The following is a 20523-nucleotide window of genomic DNA, read 5'->3' as shown; positions in this document are numbered from 1 at the left end:
ACAGTCGAGCTGTCCACAGTGTGCAGATATATACATGATAAAGGGAATAATGTTTAGTGCAAGATAAAGTACAGTAAAGTCTGATTAAAGATAGTTCCAGATGTTGATAGGATGGTTCAGTTGCCTGATAACAGGTGGGAAGAACCTGTCCCTAAATCTGGAGGTGTGCGTTTTAAGGGGAGAAGAGGAAGGTTACTCATAATGTCCTTCTAAACTCCAGCGAGTACAGGCCCAGTGCCGTCAAACGCTCATCATATGTTCACCCACGCATTCCTGGGATCATTCTTGTAAACCCTCCTCTGGACCACATCAGGCACATTAGGCGGCCACGGTGGCTCAGCGGTAGAGTTGCTGCCTTACAGCGCTTGCACCACCGGAGACCTGGGTTCAATCCCGACCACGGCTGCTGTCTGTACGGAGTTTGTACGTTCTCCCCGTGACCTCGTGGGTTTTCTCCGAGATCTTCAGTTTTCTCCCACACTCCAAAAACGTACAGGTTTGTAGGTTAATTGGCTTGGTGAACGTGTAAATTGTCCCTAGTGTGTGTAGGATAGTGTTAGTGTGCGGGGATCGCTGGTCGGCACGGACCCGTTGGACCGAAGGGCCTGTAACTCTAAACTAATCATCCTTCCTCAGATATGGTGCCAAACTTTGCTCACAATACTCCAAATGCGGTCTGACCAGCACCTTACAGCATTACATCCATGTTTTTGTATTCTAGTCCTCTCGAAATAAATGCTAGCATTGCCTTTGCCTTCCTTCCTTTTGATTCGACTTGCAAATTAACTTTTTGGGAATCCTGCACCAGCACTCCCAAGTCCATTTGCACCTCCGATTTCCGGATTCTCTCCCCATTTAGAAAATATTCTACGCCTTTATTCCTACTACCAAAATGCATGACTCCACACTTTGTTACACTATATTCCATCTACCACCTCTGCCCACTCCCCAAACTTGTCCAAGTCCCTCTGCAGAGTCCCTGCTTTCTCTACACTACCTGCCCCTCCACCTATTTTCTAATTGAGCTGAGAGGGAAAGATAGACCAGCCATGATTGTTTAGTTTAGTTTAGTTTAGAGATACAGCATGGAATCAGGCCCTTCGGCCCACATGGTCCATGCCGACCAGCGATCCCCGCACACTAACACTATCCTACACACACACCAGGGACAATTTACATTTACCAAGCCAAATAGCCTACATACCTGCACATCTTTGGAGTGTGGGAGGAAACATAGAAACATAGAAGATAGGTGCAGGGGGAGGCCATTCGGCCCTTGGAGCCAGCACCACCATTCATTGTGATCATGGCTTATCGTCCCCTATCAATAACCCGTGCCTGCCTTCTCCCCATATCCATGACTCCACTAGCCCCTAGAGCTTTATCTAACTCTCCGGAAACCGAAGATGTCGGTGAAGACCCACAGGGAGAATGTACAAACTCCGTACAGACAGCACCCGTGGTCGGGATGGAACCCGGGTCTCCATTGCTGCAAGCGCTGTACGGCAGCAACTCTACCGCTGCGCCACCGTGGCCGCCATGGAGGAAGCTCGATGGGCCGAATGGCCCAATTCTACTCCGACTCAACCTCTCCCCATAGCTCAGACCTTCTAATCCTGGCAACATCCTTGTAAACATTCTCTGTCCCCCTGAGTCATGGAGTGCCCAAGCCTGCGGGGGTGGACAATTGATGACAAACCCCCCCCCCCCCCCCCCCCTCCCATGGTGCAACGACGGGATAGTGGCACAAGCTGCGATCGCGTTTGACAGCGGTGGTTCACCAAGCCCATTAGGCTTCCTAAAAATACTCTCATGTTTCGATGCGATCCATTCCCCAATTAGCACGAGTGATTCTGCAGAGGTCCGTTCAGGTGGAAACGTGGCATTTACATTTGCTTCAGTGGACTCAGGGACCCTTGTGCGCTGAAGAGTGAACGGTGATGCAGGCCTCTGAGGCAGAGAGAGAGAGAGAGAGAGAGAGAGAGAGAGAGAGCCCAGCAAAGCCTTGGTTTACATCCTCTGTTGTAACTGAAGTGCCAAGGATGCTACTTTAGACATAAAGTGGCATCATCTGCCTTTGCACTGGAGCAGCTTACTGGCAGGCTTTGGCACAGTCCCCACCATCTGCCAGCGTGTTTGCCTTCAAAAAGTAACAAATGCGAATTTTGGAAGGTCATTGAATCCTCTACGGTGAACAGAGAACATCGAACACGACAGAGAGTCACAAAATGCTGGAATAACTCAGCGGGACAGGCAGCATCTCTGGTCAGATGAAGGGTCTCGACCGGAACGTCACCCATTCCTTCTCTCCAGGGATGCTGCCTCACCCGCTGAGTTACCCCAGCATTTCGTGTGGCAGGCAGCGGCGAGTGGAGTGCCGCAAGCCTCGGTGTTGGGGCCGCAACTGTTTATATATTAATGATTTGGAAGAGAGAATTAGGGAATTTGTGAAATGCTCGTACCATTGGGCTGGAGGCTGCCCATGTGGAAGATGAGGTGTTGTTCTTCCAGTTTGCCTGAGTCTGAAGAAGGATCTCCTTCTGCAGTTGTACAGAGCCCTAGTGAGACCACACCTGGAGTATTGTGTGCAGTTTTGGTCCCCTAATTTGAGGAGGGACATTCTTGCTATTCAGGAAGTGCAGCGTAGGTTTTCAAAGTTAATTCCTGGGATGGCGGGACTGTTATATGCTGAGAGAATGGAGCAGCTGGGCTTGTACACTCTGGAGTTTAGAAGGATGAGAGGTAATCTCATTGAAACACATGAGATTATTAAGGGTTTGGACACGCTAGAGGCAGGAAACATGTTCCTGATGTTGGGGGAGTCCAGAACCAGGGGCCACAGTTTAAGAATAAGGGGTAAGCCATTTAGAACGGAGACGAGGAAACAATTTTTCTCACAGAGAGTGGTGAGTCTGTGGAATTCTCTGCCTCAGAGGGCGGTGGAGGCTGGTTTTCTGGATGTTTTCAAGAGAGAGCTATATAGGGCTTTTAAAAATAGCGGAGTCAGGGGATATGAGGAGAAGGCAGGAACGGGGTACTGATTGGGGATGATCAGCCATGATCACATTGAATGGTGGTGCTGGCTCGAAGGGCCGAATGGCCTACTCCTTCTCCTATTGTCTGTTGTCTATCTCGACCTGGAACATTGTCTGTTCATTCCCTCCACAGATGCTGCCTGACCCGCTGAGTTCCTCCAGCAGTTTTTTTTTTTTTTCCACTGCAGAAGTTGATTGAACTTTGTTCAATCAAATCTTGACAGGAGAGTGTTTTATTGTCATATGGGCCGGATGAGACAATGAAATTCTTACTTAGGGACGACAGATGGCACAATGGGCTAAGTGTTCGGCTGGCAACCGGAAGGTAGCTGGTTCGAATCCCGCTTGGAGTGCATACTGTCGTTGTGTTCTTGGGCAAGACACTTCACCCACCTTTGCCTGTGTGTGTCCTTGGGCAAGACACTTCACCCACCTTTGCCTGTGTGTGTGGATGTAATTATGTGAAGCACTTTGGGGTCAATGCAAGTTGACTAAAAATGTGCTATATAAATAAAGACATTTAATTTACTTGCTGCAGCACAACAGAATATATGAATATGTAAACATTGTATATAAAGGGGGAAGAGAAAAAACCCAAGAAAATGTTCAATAAAGGGGTCACAGTTTAAGGATAAGGGGGAAATCTTTTAAGAACGAGATGGGAAAAACATTTTCACACAGAGAGTGGTGAATCGCTGGAACTGTCTGCCACAGAGGGTAGTTGGGGCCAGTTCATTGGCTATATTTAAGAGGGAGTTAGATGTGGCCCTTGTGGCTAAAGGGATCAGGGGGTATGGAGAGAAGGCAGGTACAGGATACTGAGTTGGATGATCAGCCATGATCATATTGAATGGCGGTGCAGGCTCGAAGGGCCGAATGGCCTACTCCTGCACCTATTTTCTATGTTTCTATGTTTCTATAAATAACAGATATAGTGCAATAATAATATAGTCTTTTGCAGTTCAGAGCTCAGAGTTTATTCGTTGTGGTGTTTAATAGCCTGATGGCTGTAGGGAAGAAGCTGTTCTTGAAGCTGGACGTTCCAGTTTTCAGGCTCCTGTACCTTCTACCTGATGGCAATGGTGAATTGAGTGTGTGCAATCAGGTCTGAAATAAATATTACGATTCAGGATGTGGAAAGTATTCAAACAAGCGGTGGCGCAGTGGTAGAGTTGCCGCCTCACAGCGCCAGAGACCCGGCTTCGATCTTGTCTACGGGTACTGCCTGTGCGGAGTTTGTACGTCCTGCCCGTTAGCTTTTCACCGGGTGCTCCACTTTCCTCCCACACTCCAAAGACGTGCAGGTTTGTAGGTTAATTGGCTTTGGTAAAAATTGTAAATTGTCCCCAGTGTGTGTAGGATAGTGTTAATGTGCGGGGGATCGCTGGTCGGTATGGACTCGGTGGGCCGAAGGGCCTAGTTCTGCGCTGTATCTCTAAACTAAACTAAACTAAACTATTTGCCTTCATATGTTAACACTGCCAAGGATATCTGACATTTCTAACAGGAAGGGTTGTTCACAGCTGTGGTACAAAGAGATGTCTTGTGGACATGTAAGACACTTAATTCCATCAAGAGACATACCAGGGAATATTGATGGGGTGGGTGACTGTGAGTGCTTTCCTGAAGTTGATTCAGAGAAGACTGCGGAAGAGATGACATAAGATTCTAATGAACTGAGTCACCAAATGACAGCTTTTCCCAGTCAAAGCGTTGTTGCAACACCAACGCAGGTTCTTGTTGGAAGATCAAAGTGACTGTGAAAGCGTTAGATCCGCATAAAATGTGAATACAGTGTACAGACGTCTGTATTTTAAGAAGGTAGTCTAGGGCATCGGCTAATGTATGACACATCCTTAAGAATGCACACATGCCACAGTTTAAGAATAAGGAGTAAGCCATTTAGAACGGTGACGAGGAAACACCTTTTTCTCACAGAGAGTGGTGAGTCTGTGGAATTCTCTGCCTCAGAGGGCGGTGGAGGCCGGTTCTCTGGATGCTTTCAAGAGAGAGCTAGATAGGGCTCTTAAAAATAGCGGAGTCAGGGGATATGGGGAGAAGGCAGGAACGGGGTACTGATTGGGGATGATCAGCCATGATCACATTGAATGGCGGTGCTGGCTCGAAGGGCCGAATGGCCTACTCCTGCACCTATTGTTTATTGTCTATTGCCCCTTTGAGCCAGCACCGCCATTCAATATGATCATGGCTGATCGTACAAAATCAGTACCCTGTTAGATCATGTCCAGAGTATTGGATGAGGTAAAACTCAACTAATGGTCAGGAACCACAGCTTTTTTCAGCCCATAATTATCCCGCAAAGACTAGATGCAGGATAAGAAAAAGCATAGAAGGCCTACAGGTGAGTCATTAAGACCAAATGTCTTTGGTCTATCGATGTAGAATGTCTGAATCTGTTCACTGCTAATGCCTCCAAAATTAATCAGATAGCAGCATTACAATTGTAAGCCCTATTAAGACGATACGTCTAATAGCAACTCAAGACACTGTAGGTTATGATTTACTGGTGTATCATTTTGGATTATGCTATGTAAGTAGTGAATTGTAATTAAGCTGAGGGAAGTTACAAATTGCACGAGGCATTTCTGAATCTCGTCACAGCCGTTTCCATAGCTGGAATGAATGAATTCAGCGCTTCAAATAAAACGGCAATGTTTCCTCTGGGTTGTCTCAGCGAGAGGCTCTGCATGGATATTAATATTGCTATCACAAAGAATTTATAATGGGCCATAAGGAACTGCAGATGTTGGAATCTTGAATGAAACACAAGGTGCTGGAGTAACTCAGTGGGTCAGGCAGCATCTTTGGAGGGAATGTACAGGCAATGTTTCAGGTCAGGACCTTTCTTCAGAGTCCAGTTCAGTTCAGTTTAGCTTATAGTCACATAGAAACAGTAAATAGGTGCAGGAGTAGGCCATTCGGCCCTTCGAGCCTGCACCGCCATTCAATATGATCATGGCTGATCATCCCCAATCAGTATCCTGTACCTGCCTTCTCTCCATACCCCCTGATCCCCTTAGCCACAAGGGCCACATCTAACTCCCTCTTAAATATAGCTCAACTACCTTCTGTGGCAGAGAATTCCACAGATTCACCACTCTCTGTGTGAAAAATGTTTTTCTCATCTCGGTCCTAAAAGATTTTCCCCTTATCCTTAAACTGTGACCACTTGTTCTGGACTTCCCCAACATTGGGAATAATCTTCCTGCATCTAGCCTGTCCAACCCCTTAAGAATTTTGTAAGTTTCTATATGATCCCCTCTCAATCTTCAAAATTCTAGCGAGTACAAGGCAAGGCAAGGCAAATTTATTTGTATAGCACCATTCGTGCAAACTGCAATTCAAGGTGCTTTACAGGAAAGAAAAAATAAAATAGTCAATAATTAAAAATTGCAAAATAAGCAATACGACAAATGTATGAATAATAAAACAACGTCAATGAAACAATAAAACAATTTTAAAAAGCACATAAAAGGGTTAAAATTAGACGGTTAAGATTACCTGCGTGTCGGGTTATGGACAAGCTATACTAAACAACAGTGTTTTTAGGCCTGATTTAAATGCGCTTACAGTCTGTGCACACCTCAGGTGTTCAGGGAGCTTGTTCCACAGGTGTGGAGCATAAAAACCCAATGCTGCTTCAGCCTTTTTAGTTCTGACCCTGGGAACACAGAGTAAACCTGTCCCTGAAGACCTGAGTAGTCTAGGCGCCTCATATACAACAAGTAGGTCAGAGATGTATTTTGGACCTAGACCATTCAGTGCCTTGTAGGTCAGTAACAGAATTTTAAAATCTATCCTCTTACACACAGGGAGCCAGTGCAAAGATTTAAGGACAGGTGTAATGTGGTCCATTTTCTTGGTGTTGGTCAAGACTCTGGCAGCGGCATTTTGGATAAGCTGCAGTTGTTTAATTGATTTTTTATTGAGACCTGTAAAGATGCCATTACAATAATCTAACCTACTAAAAATATATGCATGAGCAAGTTTTTCAGTGTCTTCTTTGGACAGAAATCCCTTGATTCTTGCAATATTTTTTAGATGGTAATAGGCAGATCTGGTAATGGTCTTTATATGGCTGTTAAAATTCAAATCCGAGTCCATAACTACACCAAGATTTCTGGCTTTGTCTGTGGTTTTCAGTGCAATTGAGTCGAGTTGAGTTTTTTTGGGACCAAAGACAATAATTTCCTCCAAAGATGTACAGGTTGATTGTCCTTAGTGTGTAAGATAGTGTTAGTGTACGGGGTTATCGTTGGTCGGCGCGGGATCGGTGGGCTGAAGGGCCTGTTTCCACGCTGTACCTCTAGAGTCTATAGTACAGTAACAAGCTTCCCTCTGACCTAATGTCTCCCTTTTTTCCCCAGTTCTTGCAGGATACGCTGGACGCTCTGTTCAGTATTATGATGGAATTTTCGGACAACAATACATACGACAAGCTGGTGTTTGATGCCCTGGTAAGACCCCAGAGTCCCTTCTTCATTGCCTGTCTACGTTTTCCGTCACGGTGGCGCTACGGTAGAGTTGCTGCCTTACAACACTTACAGCGTCCGGGTTCGATCCCGACTACAGGTGCTGTCTGTACAGAGTCTGTACAGCTCCGATAAAAATTGTAAATTGTCCCTAGCGTGTGTTGGACAGTGTTAGCGTGCGGGGATCGCTGGTCGGTGCGGACCCGGTGGGCCGAAGGGCCTGTTTCCGCGCTGTATCTCTGAAGTCAACTAAATTAATTTAGTTTAGGCTTTGAGATGAGAGGAGATCTCATTGAAACATATAAGATTGTTAAGGGCTTGGACACGCTAGAGGCAGGAAACATGTTCCCGATGTTGGGGGAGTCCAGAACCAGGGGCCACAGTTTAAGAATAAGGAGTAAGCCATTTAGAACGGAGACGAGGAAACACTTTTTCTCACAGAGAGTTGTGAGTGTGGAATTCTCTGCCTCAGAGGGCGGTGGAGGCCGGTTTTCTGGATGCTTTCAAGAGAGAGCTAGATAGGGCTCTTAAAAATAGTGGAGTCAGGGGATTATGGGGGGAAGGCAGGAACGGGGTACTGATTGTGGCTGATCAGCCATGATCACATTGAATGGCGGTGCTGGCTCGAAGGGCCGCATGGCCTACTCCTGCACCTATTGTCTACTGGGCAGAGTTCATCCTTGCTTTTGCTGATGGTTTTTGCCCAAAGGGCCCAGAATTTTACACTTGACAGCCAACAGCAAAGGGCACAGAATTTTAAGTGCAAATTACGTTCTATGTTATGTGGATTTTCGCATAGATGCAGTCAGAAGAAGGGGCCAGAGCCGAAACGTCAGCTGTCCATTTTCTCCAAAGACGCTGCCTTATCCGCTGAGTTACTCCAACTTTTTGTGTCGATTTTTACAGAAATGAATGACCTTGCTTCTCAGATAAATTAAACGTGCACAAAATGCATTTGGAATAAAATTCTGCATCACTTTTGGAACGAACGGATTGCCATAAAAATCCCTCTAGTTTATTAACGTACCTTCAGGGAAGCCTTGACCTGTCCCTGTCCATTAGTGACTCTAGAACGTTCTGAGATTAGAATTTAAGGTGTGGGGGGTATGGTTTAATAGGAACACGAGGGGTAACGTTTTCACACAAAGGTGTATGAAACGATATGCCAGAGGAGGTGGTTGAGGCTGGGACTATTGCAAGGTTTAAGAAACATTTGGACAGGTACATGGATAGGACAGGTTTGGAGGGATATGGACCAAACGCAGGCAGGTGGGACTGGTGTAGATGGGGCATGTTGGCCGGTTGTGGGCAAGTTGGGCCGATGGACTTATTTCCACACTGTATCACTCTATGACTCTATAACCTCACACTTGTGGGCTGTGCAGATCAGTTCAAAAACCTGATAATTGTCAAAAAGTAGCTGTTACTGAATCTGGATGTTGTGGGACTTCAGGTTTTCCATATCTCCAGCCCGATGGTTTTTGCCATTTAGTTTAGTTTATTGTCACGTGTACAGAGGTGCAGTGAAAAGCTTTTGTTGCGTGCTAACCAGTCAGAGGAAAGACTGAACGCGATTACAATCGAGCCGTCCACAGTGTGGAGACAATAGACAATAGACAATAGACAATAGGTGCAGGAGTAGGCCATTCGGCCCTTCGGGCCAGCACCGCCATTCAATGTGATCATGGCTGATCATCCACAATCAGTACCCCGTTCCTGCCTTCTCCCCATATCCCCTGACTCCACTATATTTAAGAGCCCTATCTAGCTCTCTCTTGAAAGCATCCAGAGAACCTGCCTCCACCGCCCTCTGAGGCAGAGAATTCCTCAGACTCACCACCCTCTGTGTGAAAAAGTGTTTCCTCATCTCCGTTCAAAATGGCTTACTCCTTATTCTTAAACTGTGGCCCCCAACATCGGGAACATGTTTCCTGCCTCTAGCGTGTCCAAACCCTTAACAATCTTATATGTTTCAATGAGATGTTAAGGGCTTGGAAACGCTAGAGGCAGGAAACATGTTCCCGATGTTGGGGGTGTCCAGAACCAGGGGCCACAGTTTAAGAATAAGTCGTAAGCCATTTAGAACGGAGACGAGGAAATACTTTTTCTCACGGAGAGTTGTGAGTCTGTGAAATTCTCTGCCTCAGAGGGCGGTGGAGGCAGGTTCTCTGGATGCTTTCAAGAGAAAGCTAGATAGGGCTCTTAAAAATAGCGGAGTCAGGGGATATGGGGAGAAGGCAGGAACGGAGGTACTGATTGGGGATGATCAGCCATGATCACATTGAATGGCGGTGCTGGCGCGAAGGGCCAAATGGCCTACTCCTGCACCTGTTGTCTATTGTCTATTGTCTATTGTCTATTGTCTCTTGTCTATTGAGATGGCATACCTAATCAGTCTCCTAATTGGCCAGTGGGGCCTGTGGACATTAACACCATGAAGCCACGGTCTCCGGTAAAAAGAGGCCGACGCGGGAGCTCCATGCCACGGAGTGTTCCGATCCATCCCGACGCCGGAGTGTCCATCATCCCGACGCGAGGGCTTGAACAACAGACCGTCCGTCGGCAGCGGTGAACTGCGGAGGGATCAATGGCCCCGAAACGTGACGGGGAACAAAGGAGGAAGCTAATTGAACTTTGTTGCCTTCCATCACAGTGAGGAATGTGGATTCTACTGTGGTGGATGATTATGTTAAATTTTATTTTATGTGGCTGTGTGTGTTGTTGCATTTCACTTAGTATGGCTTTACGGTAACTCAAATTTCACTGTATTCATTGGTTGTGACAATAAACGCGAACTTGAACTCGAAATCAAACTCCTTTTCATAGAGTCATAGAGTGATACAGTGTGGAAACAAGCCCTTCAGCCCAACTTGCCCACACTGGCCAACAAAGCCCCAGCTACACTAGTCGCACCTGCCTGCATTTGGTCCAAATCCCTCCAAAACGTTGGGATAGTGCCAGCCTCAACTACCTCCTCTGGCAACTCATTCCATGCACCCACCACCCTTTGTGAGAAAAAGCCACCCCTCAGATTCCTATTAAATCTTTTCCCCTTCACTTCAAACCTATGGATGTTACAGCTTCTGTGTCGTCCACTCCAGGAGGAGCTGCGATTGGAAATGGTAAATGCTCGGAGATGGGTTAGTTCAGATAAAATGACATCGCTTCAGTAAGAGATTGGAAGTCGAACAACAAAATTATAGTCTAGTCATTTTCAATTTGGCTTCACTTTTCAAAACTGGCTCAAGTGGAAGGGGGTTGGAATGAGCGAAACCTTCTGGATTTGTCACAGTGTGGGAAGGAACTGGAGATGCTGGTTTACACCGAAGATAGACACTTTACAGGTCAAGCAGGAACATCACCCATTCCTTCTCTCCAGAGATGCTGCCTGTCCCGCTGAGTTCAGAGCATGTCCCACGAGCATGCGATTCCATGCGGCAAGCGCGACCTAACGTGGTGGCTTGAGCCGAACGGCATTGCGAGGCCGGTCCCACTTCGATCGCCGGAGCCGTATGGAGTTGTGCGGAGCTGGCCCCGACATCGCGCGGGGCTCCGAAAAACTGACACTGTCCAAATGGCGGAAAAATGGAAGGTAGACAAAAATGCTGGAGAAACCCAGTGGGTGAGGCAGCATCTATGGAGCGAAGGAATAGGTGACGTTTCGGTTTGAGACCCTTCCCCAGACTGATGTGGGGTTGGGGGGGGGGGACGGGAAGAAGAAAATGTTCTTAGCGGGTCAGGTAACATCTCTGGAGAACATGGAGAGGTGACGTTTCGAGTTGGAATCCTTCTTCTGACATGCTCTCCAGCGATGCTTCCTGACATGCTGAGTTACTCCAGTACTTTGTGTTTTTTTTTTTGTAAACCAGCATCTATCGTTCGTTGTTTCTCTCAGAATCTGTATAAAAGGACATTGCTTTACAATGGAGACATGGAGGTGTGCGTTTTCACACTTCTGTATCTCTAGCCTGATGGGAGAGGGGAGAAGAGGGAGTGGCCGGGGTGCGACTGGTCCTTGATGATGCTGCTGGCCTTGCCGAGGCAGCGTGAGGTGTAGATGGAGTCAATGGAAGGGAGGTTGGTTTGTGTGATGGTCTGGGCTGCGTCCACAATTCTTAAGGTGACATGTGGACGGCACGGTGGCGCAGCTGTAGAACTACTGCTTTACAGCGCCAGGGATCTGGGTTCGATCCTGACTACGGGCGCTGTCTGTGCGAAGCTTGTACGTTCTCTCCCCGTGAGCTGCGTGGGTTTTCTCTGAGATATTCGGTTTCCTCCCACACTCCAAAGAGGTACAGGTTTGTAGGTTAATCGGCTTGGTGTAAATGTAAATGTAAATGTAAATTGTCCCCAGCGTGTGTGCGGGGTAGTGTAAGTATGCCGGGATCACTGGTCGGTGTAGACTTGATGGGCCGAAGGGCCTGTTTCCGCGCTGTATCTCTCAACTAAACTAAACTAAACATTGTACAAGTCATTGGTGAGGCTGCATTTGGAGTAGAGGTTTGATTATCGAGGTACAGTGAAAAGCTTTTGCAGTGTGCAGATACTGGATAAATGGAATCATATTTTGTGCAAGATATGCAGGGAATGGAAGGATTTGCAGGTAGATAAGTGATGGTCTTGACAGTATGTTTGGCACAGACTTGGTGGGCCGAAGGGCCTTTTCTTGCATTGTTCTATGCTATATGACTCGATAAGCATTAATACCTCGCCTGCATAATTAAGCAGTTTAGTTTATTGTTTATTGTCACAGTGAAAAGCTTTTGTTGCGTGCTAAACAGTCAGCGGAAAGACATTACATGATTACAATCGATCCATTCACAGTGTACAGATACATGATAAGGGTACAACGCTTAGTGCAAGGCAAAGCCAGCAACGTCCGATCAAAAATAGTCCGAGGGTCAACAAAGAAGTAGATAGTAGTTCTCTGGTTGTGGTAGGATGGTTCAGTTGCCTGATAACAGCTGGGAAGAAACTGTCCCGGAATCTGGAGGTGTTCGTTTTCACACCTGTACCTCTTGCCTGATGGGAGAGGGGAGAAGAGGGAGTGGCCGGGGTGAGACTGGTCCTTGATGATGCTGCTGGCCTTGCCAAGGCAGCGTGAGGTGTAGATGGAACCAATGGAAGGGAGGTTGGTTTGTGTGATGGTCTGGGCTGCGTACTATAATGGGGACGGCCCGGATGGGTGAATGATGACCCCGTCATGTTTTCGATGGTGGGCTGGGGGGGTCCGTGATGAACCGGGCTGAGTTCACAACTCTGCGTCTGCCTCCTGCTTTGCTGTGCGTTGGAACAGCGATGAGGGTGGGGCACAGTGTTGCCCAAGGATAGGATGTAAGTAAGTAAGTATGTAAGTTTATTGGCCAAGTATTCACATACAAGGAATTTGCCTTGGTGCTCCGCCCACAAGTAACAACATGACATACAGTGACCGTTACGAATGACTCAGAAAACACTAAACATTAATAATAATAAGACATTAAGATGGCATACCTAATTGGTCTCCTTTTCATAGTCAGAGTGATACAGTGTGGAAACAGGCCCATCAGCCCAACGCGCCCACACAGGCCAACAATGCCCCCAATCTGGAGGTGTGCGTTTTCACACTTCTGTACCTTTTTCCCCGATGGGAGAGGAAAGAAGAGGGAGTGGCCGGGGTGAGACTGGTCCTTGATTCTGCTGCTGGCTTTGCCGACCGAGGCCGGGTGGCACAGAAGGGGTTAAACCCCTCAGCGGGGGCTTTGCGCTGACCTGCCCCGTCATGTGCCCTGGATACTACTCGTTATATTACAAAAGTATTAACCCAGGATTATGGATGGAGAACCAAAGATCAGCTTATTTACATTGCAGACCCGTGGTGACGGAACAAGCTCATTAATCATACTACAGCTATTTATCTTTCCTTAACATGCTAATTGAAAATACCTGGAGGGAGTCAAATCCAATTTAAACACAGTGGAAATTGTGCTGTTTATGTAGCCGCTTGTCAGAGGAACTGAGGCCTGAAAGTTTAGGATTACCAAGTTTACTCCCTTGATATCTAGCAGGTGACAATCTAAACAAGCCCAGCGTTAGTTTTGTCTGTAAGGACTGCGACTTCCAGGAACATTGCTTATTCTTTGACACGTGATGTTGTTTCATGCCAGGAGAGGGAATATCACCCCAGTGAAGTGTTTAATTTGCAAAATTGATCTCGGGCCACTTCGTTACGCTCTGATTGGGAGTTGTTTAGCATTCTATATAGTCGTAGACACAGCGTGGAAACAGGCCCTTTGGCCCAACTTGCCCACACCGGCCAACATTCCCCAGCTACACCAGTCCCACCTGCCCGCGTTTGGTCCATATCCCTCCAAACCTGTCCTATCCATGTACCTGTCCAACTGTTTTTTAAACAATGGGATAGTCCCTGCCTCAACCACCTTCTCTGGCAGCTCGATCCCCTTTGTATGATAAATTTACCCCTCAGATTCCTATTAAATCTTTTCCCCCTCATCTTCAACCTATGTTCTCTGGTCCTCGATTCACCTACTCTGGGCAAGAGACTCTGTGCATCTACCCGATCTATTCCTCTCATGATTTTGTACACCTCTATCAGATCACCCCTCATCCTCCTGCGCTCCAAGGATTGGCGAACCGGCCTACTCAACCTCTCCCTATAGCTCACACCCTCTAGTCCTGGCAACATCCTCGTAAACATTCTATGTTTTCTCTTTGGTGCTTCAGTTCAGGTTAGTTTAATATTGTCGCGTGTTCTGAGGTACAGTGAAAAGCTTTCTTAATTTAGTTTAGAGATACAGCTTGGATACAGGCCCTTCGGCCCACTGAGCCTGCCCCGACCAGTGATCACCCCCACACTAGGTTAGTTTAGCTGTTACTTTCCAGACAAGTTAGTTTAGTCTAGTTTAGAAACAGGCCCTTCAGCCCACCAAGTCCATGCCGACTACCAATCAAATTATACACTAGTTTAGTTTAGTTCAGTTCAGAGATACAGCATGGAAACAGGCCCTTCGGCCCACCTAGTCTGCGCCGACCAACGAGCTAGCATACACTAACACTATCCCACATACTAAAGAAAATCACTAATTTTCCAAGCAATTTGTCGACAAATGAAGATTGTTAAGGGCTTGGACACACTAGAGGCAGGAAACATGTTCCCGATGTTGGGGGAGTCCAGAACCAGGGGCCACAGTTTAAGAATAAGGAGGAAGCCATTTAGAACGGAGACGAGGTAACACTTTTTCTCACAGAGAGTGGTGAGTCTGTGGAATTCTCTGCCTCAGAGGGCGGTGGAGGCCGGTTCTCTAGATGCTTTCAAGAGAGAGCTAGATAGGGGTCTTAAAGATAGTGGAGTCAGGGGATATGGGGAGAAGGCAGGAACGGGGTACTGATTGTGGATGATCAGCCACGATCACATTGAATGGCGGTGCTGGCTCGAAGGGCCGCATGGCCTACTCCTGCACCTATTGTCTATTGTCTATTGTCTATTGTCAAACCTGTGCATCTTTGCAATGTGGGAGAAAACCAGAGCACCTGGAGGAAACCCATGTGGTCAAAGGGAGAACGTGCAAACTCCACACAGACAGCACGCTAGAATTGAACCCAGGTCTCTGGTGCTGTAAGGCAGAACCTCTACCGCTGCACTACTGTGCTGCCCTGTTGCTGTGTACTGTCCAGTCAGCGAAAAAAGTATACATGATTGCAATGAAGCCATCCACAGTACGCAGATACAGGATAATGGGTATAACATTTAGTCAAGGTAAAGTGATGAAAGATAGTTTGAGGGTTTCCAGTGAGGTAGATGGGAGGTCAGGACTGCTCACTAGTTGGTCATAGGATGATTCAGTTGCCTGATAACAGCTGGGAATATTCTGTCCCTGAATCTGGAGGTGTGCGTTTTCACACTTCTGTACCTCTTGCCTGATGGGAGAGGGGAGAAGAGGGTGAGACTGGCCCTTGATGATGCTGCTGGCCTTGCCGAGGCAGCGTGAAGTATAGATGGAGTCAATGGAAGGAAGGTTGGTTTGCGTGATGGTCCGGGCTGCGTCCACAACTCCCTATAACCTTTATATAACGGTGGAGAGATTTAATAAGAACCTGTGAGGAAATATTTAACACAGAGGGTTGTGGGTGTATGGAACGTGCTGTCAGAGGAGACAGTTGAGGCAGGCACTATCACACATCCAAGAAACATGTTGACAGGTACGTGGATAGGACAGGTTTGGAGGAATATGGCCCAGGTGGGACTAGTGTAGATGTCGGCGTAGGCAAGTTGGGCCGAAGGGCCTGTTTCCACGTTGAGCGACTCTGTGAGGTGACATTTCAGATCGTGGCCCTTTGTCAGACTCCAGAGACTCTGACTGATCTGCTGAGGTACTCCAGCACTCCAGCCAGCATTTGCAGTTCTATGTTTCTATATATAAATGAAACATAGAAACATAGAAACATAGAAAATAGGTGCAGGAGTAGGCCATTTGACCCTTCGAGCCTGCACGGCCATTCAATATGATCATGGCTGATCATCCAACTCAGTATCCTGTACCTGCCTTCTCTCCATACCCCCTGATCACTTTAGCCACAAGGGCCACATCTAACTCCTTCTTAAATATAGCCAATGAACTGGCCTCAACTACCTTCCGTGGCAGAGAATTCCACAGATTCACCACTCTCTGTGTGAAAAATGTTTTTCTCATCTCGGTCCTAAAAGATTTCCCCCTTATCCTTAAACTGTGACCCCTTGTTCTGGACTTTCCCAACATCGGGAACAAACTTCCTGCATCTAGCCTGTCCAACCCCTTAAGAATTTTGTAAGTTTCTATAAGATCCCCCCTCAATCTTCTAAATTCTAGCGAGTACAAGCCGAGTCTATACAGTCTTTCTTCATATGAAAGTCCTGCCATCCCAGGACTGTAATTCTGCTGTAATTGGAGACTGAGTTATTCCCCTCTGCAAGGGTCCACATTTGACTTCAAGGTGAAGTGGTGCTGAGCCTCACAATCAGAGGCTGCACACGAAACCATGCTTTGGAAACACAGATCCAATGGGGGGGATGGGGGGGGGGGGGAATCAGAGTTAAGGGATTTAACATATCCAGGGCAACAAGGCAAGCCAAAAAAAAAATGAAAGTGCGTTTCACCACAGATTTACAGAAATCCTCCATTTCAATCATCAAAGAGGATTTAAGCTGTGATTTTTTTCTCATCTCTGACAGCAGAGGGACAATGGGACATCGGATATTTTATTTGTTATATTTAGCTCCTGGGTTGCTATGGTAACTTAAATTAAGGGATACCCCCGGACTAGTTTCAAACCATCTGGTGTTACTCAGCAGAATTCATTCGAAGATAGTGTGCTTGCTTTTTATATTTGATGCCGATTTAAACATTTATTTGACGATAGTGGATGTTTTATACCAGTCGTGGAAAGAGCAAATGACTGGGATCTGCTGGGAGTTTGCTGAACACTTGTCTTGGCCTCCATTGGAGTCTGAATTGGTTTCAATTTGTACTTACATAGATCATAGAACAGAGGAGGTAGTTGAGGCAGGTACCATCGCAATGTTTAAGAGACATTTGGACAGCTACATGGATAGGACAGGTGTGGAGGGATATGGGCCAAACGCAGGCAGGTGGGACTAGTATAGATGCGGCATGTTGGTCGGTGTAGGGAAAGATGGGCCGAAGGACCTGTTTCCATGCTTTATGACTGTGACTGGAAGCTGGCGGGCAACTCTTTTCACTCAGAGGGTGCTGGGTGTATGGAACGAGCTGCCAGAGGAGGTCTGAGAAGGGGTTTGGCCCGAAACGTTGCCTATTTCCTTCACTCCACAGATGCTGCTGCACCCGCTGAGTTTCTCCAGCACTTTTGTCTGCCAGAGGAGGTAGTTGAGCTAGGTACTATCGCAGCATTTAAAAGATACTCAGACAGGTACATGGAGCGAAACGGTTTCGAGGAATTTGGATTATTGTCTATTGTCTATTGACCAAATGCAGGCAAATGGGACTAATTGAAAGATTAGTCCTAGATGGGCCATCTGAATCAGTATGGACGAGTTGGGCTGATGTTTCTGCAACGTATGACTACGATTGAAAAATAATTTCACAAACTCACAACCCTCAGGTAACACCTTAAGAGTTCATGTCATAGAAGCTGAATTAGGCCATTCGGTCCATCGAGTCTACTCCACCATTCAATCATGACTGATCTATCTTTCCATTCCCCTGCCTTCTCCCCATAGCCCCTGACACCCGTACTAATGAAGAATCTGTCAATCTCCACCTTAAAAATATCTATGTTTCTATGTTTCTATCCATTGACTTGGCCTCCACAGATTCACCGTCCTTTTTTAAAAGAAATTCCTCCTCATCTCCTGTCTAAAGGTATGTCCTTTTATTTTGAGGCTGTGCCCTCTGATCCTAGACTCTCCCACTAGTGGAACCATCCTCCCCACATTTACACTCTCCAGGCCTTTCGATGCTTTTAGTCATTAATTGATGGCTGGAATCAAATCAAGTCAAGTCAAGTATCTTTATTGTCATTCACTCTTCAGTCTGAATGAAATTTCGTGCCTTGCAGTCATAACATAGAATAAAATAACAGAACACACACTTAACACAGTTTAACATCCACAACAGTGAGTCTACCAGGCACCTCCTCACTGTGATGGAAGGCAAACGTCTTAAAGTGTATTGCTAAGTGTATCGGATCCTGGAGTCTTACTGTTACAGAAGACAAATCATTGTGCTGACTTTCTATAGTCCTTTTATTTAATTGAATACCACAGTTTGTTCATTTAATTTAACTCTGCCTTAAAGTTGTTAGGAGAATCGGCTCCCACTGTTCTCTGAGGAAAAGAGTTTCAAAGATTCATCTCTCTCTTTAAAATTAAAATGAAGAAGTTAAAAATAATTCATCTTTAGACAATAGACAATAGACAATAGGTGCAGGAGTAGGCCATTTGGCCCTTCGAGCCAGCACCGCCATTCAATGTGATCATGGCAGCATAGTGGGGCAACTGATAATGCCGATGCCTCACAGAGCCAGAGATCTGGGTTCGATCCTGACCTCCTCGGGTGCTCTCATTGCGTGGAGTTTGCCCGTTCTCCCTGAGATTGCATTGGGTTTCCGCAGGGTATTCCACTTTCTTCCCATATCCCAAAGACGTGCGGGTTTGGAGGTTAATTGGCCCTCTGTGAAATTGCCCCCTAGAGTGTAGTGCCCCTAGGGCATGTCTGAAGAAGGGTCTCGACCCGAAACGTCACCCATTCCTTCTCTCCAGAGATGCTGCCTGTCCCGCTGAGTTACTCCAGCTTTTTGTGGCTATCTTTGATTTTAACCAGCATCTGCAGTTCTTTCCTACACCTAGAGTGTAGATTGTGGATACAGAAGTGGGAAAACATAGAACTAGTATGAACAATTGATCAATGGACAATGTGGACTCGGTGGGCTGAAGGGCCTGTTTCCATGCTGTGTATCTAAAATAGAAACATAGAAAATAGGTGCAGGAGTAGGCCATTTGGTCATTCAATATGAATGATCATGGCTGATCATCCAAAATTAGTACACCGTTCCTGCTTTCTCCCCATATCTCTTGATTCCGTTAGCCCCAAGAGCTAAATCTAACTCTCTCTTGAAAACATCCAGTTATTTGGCCTCCACTGACATCTGTGGCAGAGAATTCCACAGATTCACAACTCTCTGGGTGAAAAGGTTTTTCCTCATCTCAGTCCTAAATGGCCTACCCCATATTCTTAAACTGTAATCCCTGGTTCTGGACTCCCCCAACATCAGGAACATTTTTCCTGCATCTGGCCTGTCCAATCCCTTAAGAATTGTAAATGTTTCTATAAGATAACCTCTCATCCTTCTAAATTCCAGTGAATATAAGTCCAGTCAATAGACAATAGACAATCAGTGCAGGAGTCGGCCATTCATCCCTTCGAGCCAGCACCGCCATTCAATGTGATCATGGCTGATCATCCCCAATCAGTATCCTGTACCTGCCTTCTCCCCATATCCCCTGACTCCGCTATCTTCAAGAGCCCTATCTAGCTCTCTCTTGAAAGTATCCAGCGAACCGGCCTCCACCGCCCTCTGAGGCAGAGAATTCCACAGATTCATATCTCTCAGTGTGAAATTTATCATCGATCCGTTTATAAGCTTATTCGATCCATTGTCCAGAAGGTAAGCCGGTGATCCCTACATTTAAAACAGTGAAATCGTACTTTTAGATTCCCTCACAAGAGAAAATATCCTCTCTGCACAATCCCTCAGGTTTAAATATGTTTCAATCCAGTCCTTTCTCATTCTTCAAAGCCCTAGCCTGTCCAGGTAAGAATTTCATTATTCTGACTGGGACATATGACAATAAAACACTCTTGACTCTTGACTGTCCTTTAAGACAACAACCCATCTCAAGAGATTAGTCTGGTGATTAGGGTTGCCAACTGTCCTAATCAGCCGGGACATCCCGTATATTGGGCTAAATTGGTTTGATCCGTACGGGACCGCCCTTGTCCCGTATTTGACTGCCACTAATCGAGTCGAGGGGACTGTCGGGTCGGAGCACCGCGTCCGGCCCCGCCTCACTCGTCCCGACGTAGTGCAGCCCATGGAGTGCAGCAGCAGCAGCAGCAGCTGCGCCTCGCCCGTGGCCCCATCGGTCGGCAGCCCGGCCAGCTGTCCGACCTTCAGACCGTTAAGGGCCTGTCCCACTTGAGCGTAATTTGCGCCTCATTTAAGACACGTGCGTCGTGACGTGCGCATGGCGTGCATGATGCGCGCTTGGCGTGTGGTGCGGTGTGGTGGCGTATGCAGTGATGCGCGGTAGTGCGCGGCGCCCCAGGATTTTCGGATTCTCTAAATCCTCGCGCGCCACCTGCGTGATGCACAAATGATGCCCAAGTGGGATAGGCCCTTAACTTACCACCGACACCACCAGCCCACCTTCTCATGGCCGATCATCGGTTCACCAGTTGGATGGGGCGCCGGACTTTGTG

The 20523-nt window shown here is 46.8% G+C and overlaps 1 protein-coding gene across 1 annotated transcript in view; it reads left to right on the top strand.

Moving 5' to 3' along the window:
- Nucleotides 1-20523, top strand: part of LOC116987847 (dedicator of cytokinesis protein 2-like) — a 1012655-nt gene that overhangs the window by 287443 nt on the left and 704689 nt on the right. The window contains exon 20 of the mRNA XM_033044139.1: nt 7424-7513. Within this exon, the coding sequence (XP_032900030.1) occupies nt 7424-7513 (90 nt within the window). The remainder of the gene's footprint in view (nt 1-7423; nt 7514-20523) is intronic.

The sequence above is a fragment of the Amblyraja radiata genome, chromosome 1 (genome assembly GCF_010909765.2).
Source record: "Amblyraja radiata isolate CabotCenter1 chromosome 1, sAmbRad1.1.pri, whole genome shotgun sequence".
Lineage (NCBI taxonomy): Eukaryota > Metazoa > Chordata > Chondrichthyes > Rajiformes > Rajidae > Amblyraja > Amblyraja radiata.
This window is presented reverse-complemented; position numbering and strand designations above follow the sequence as displayed.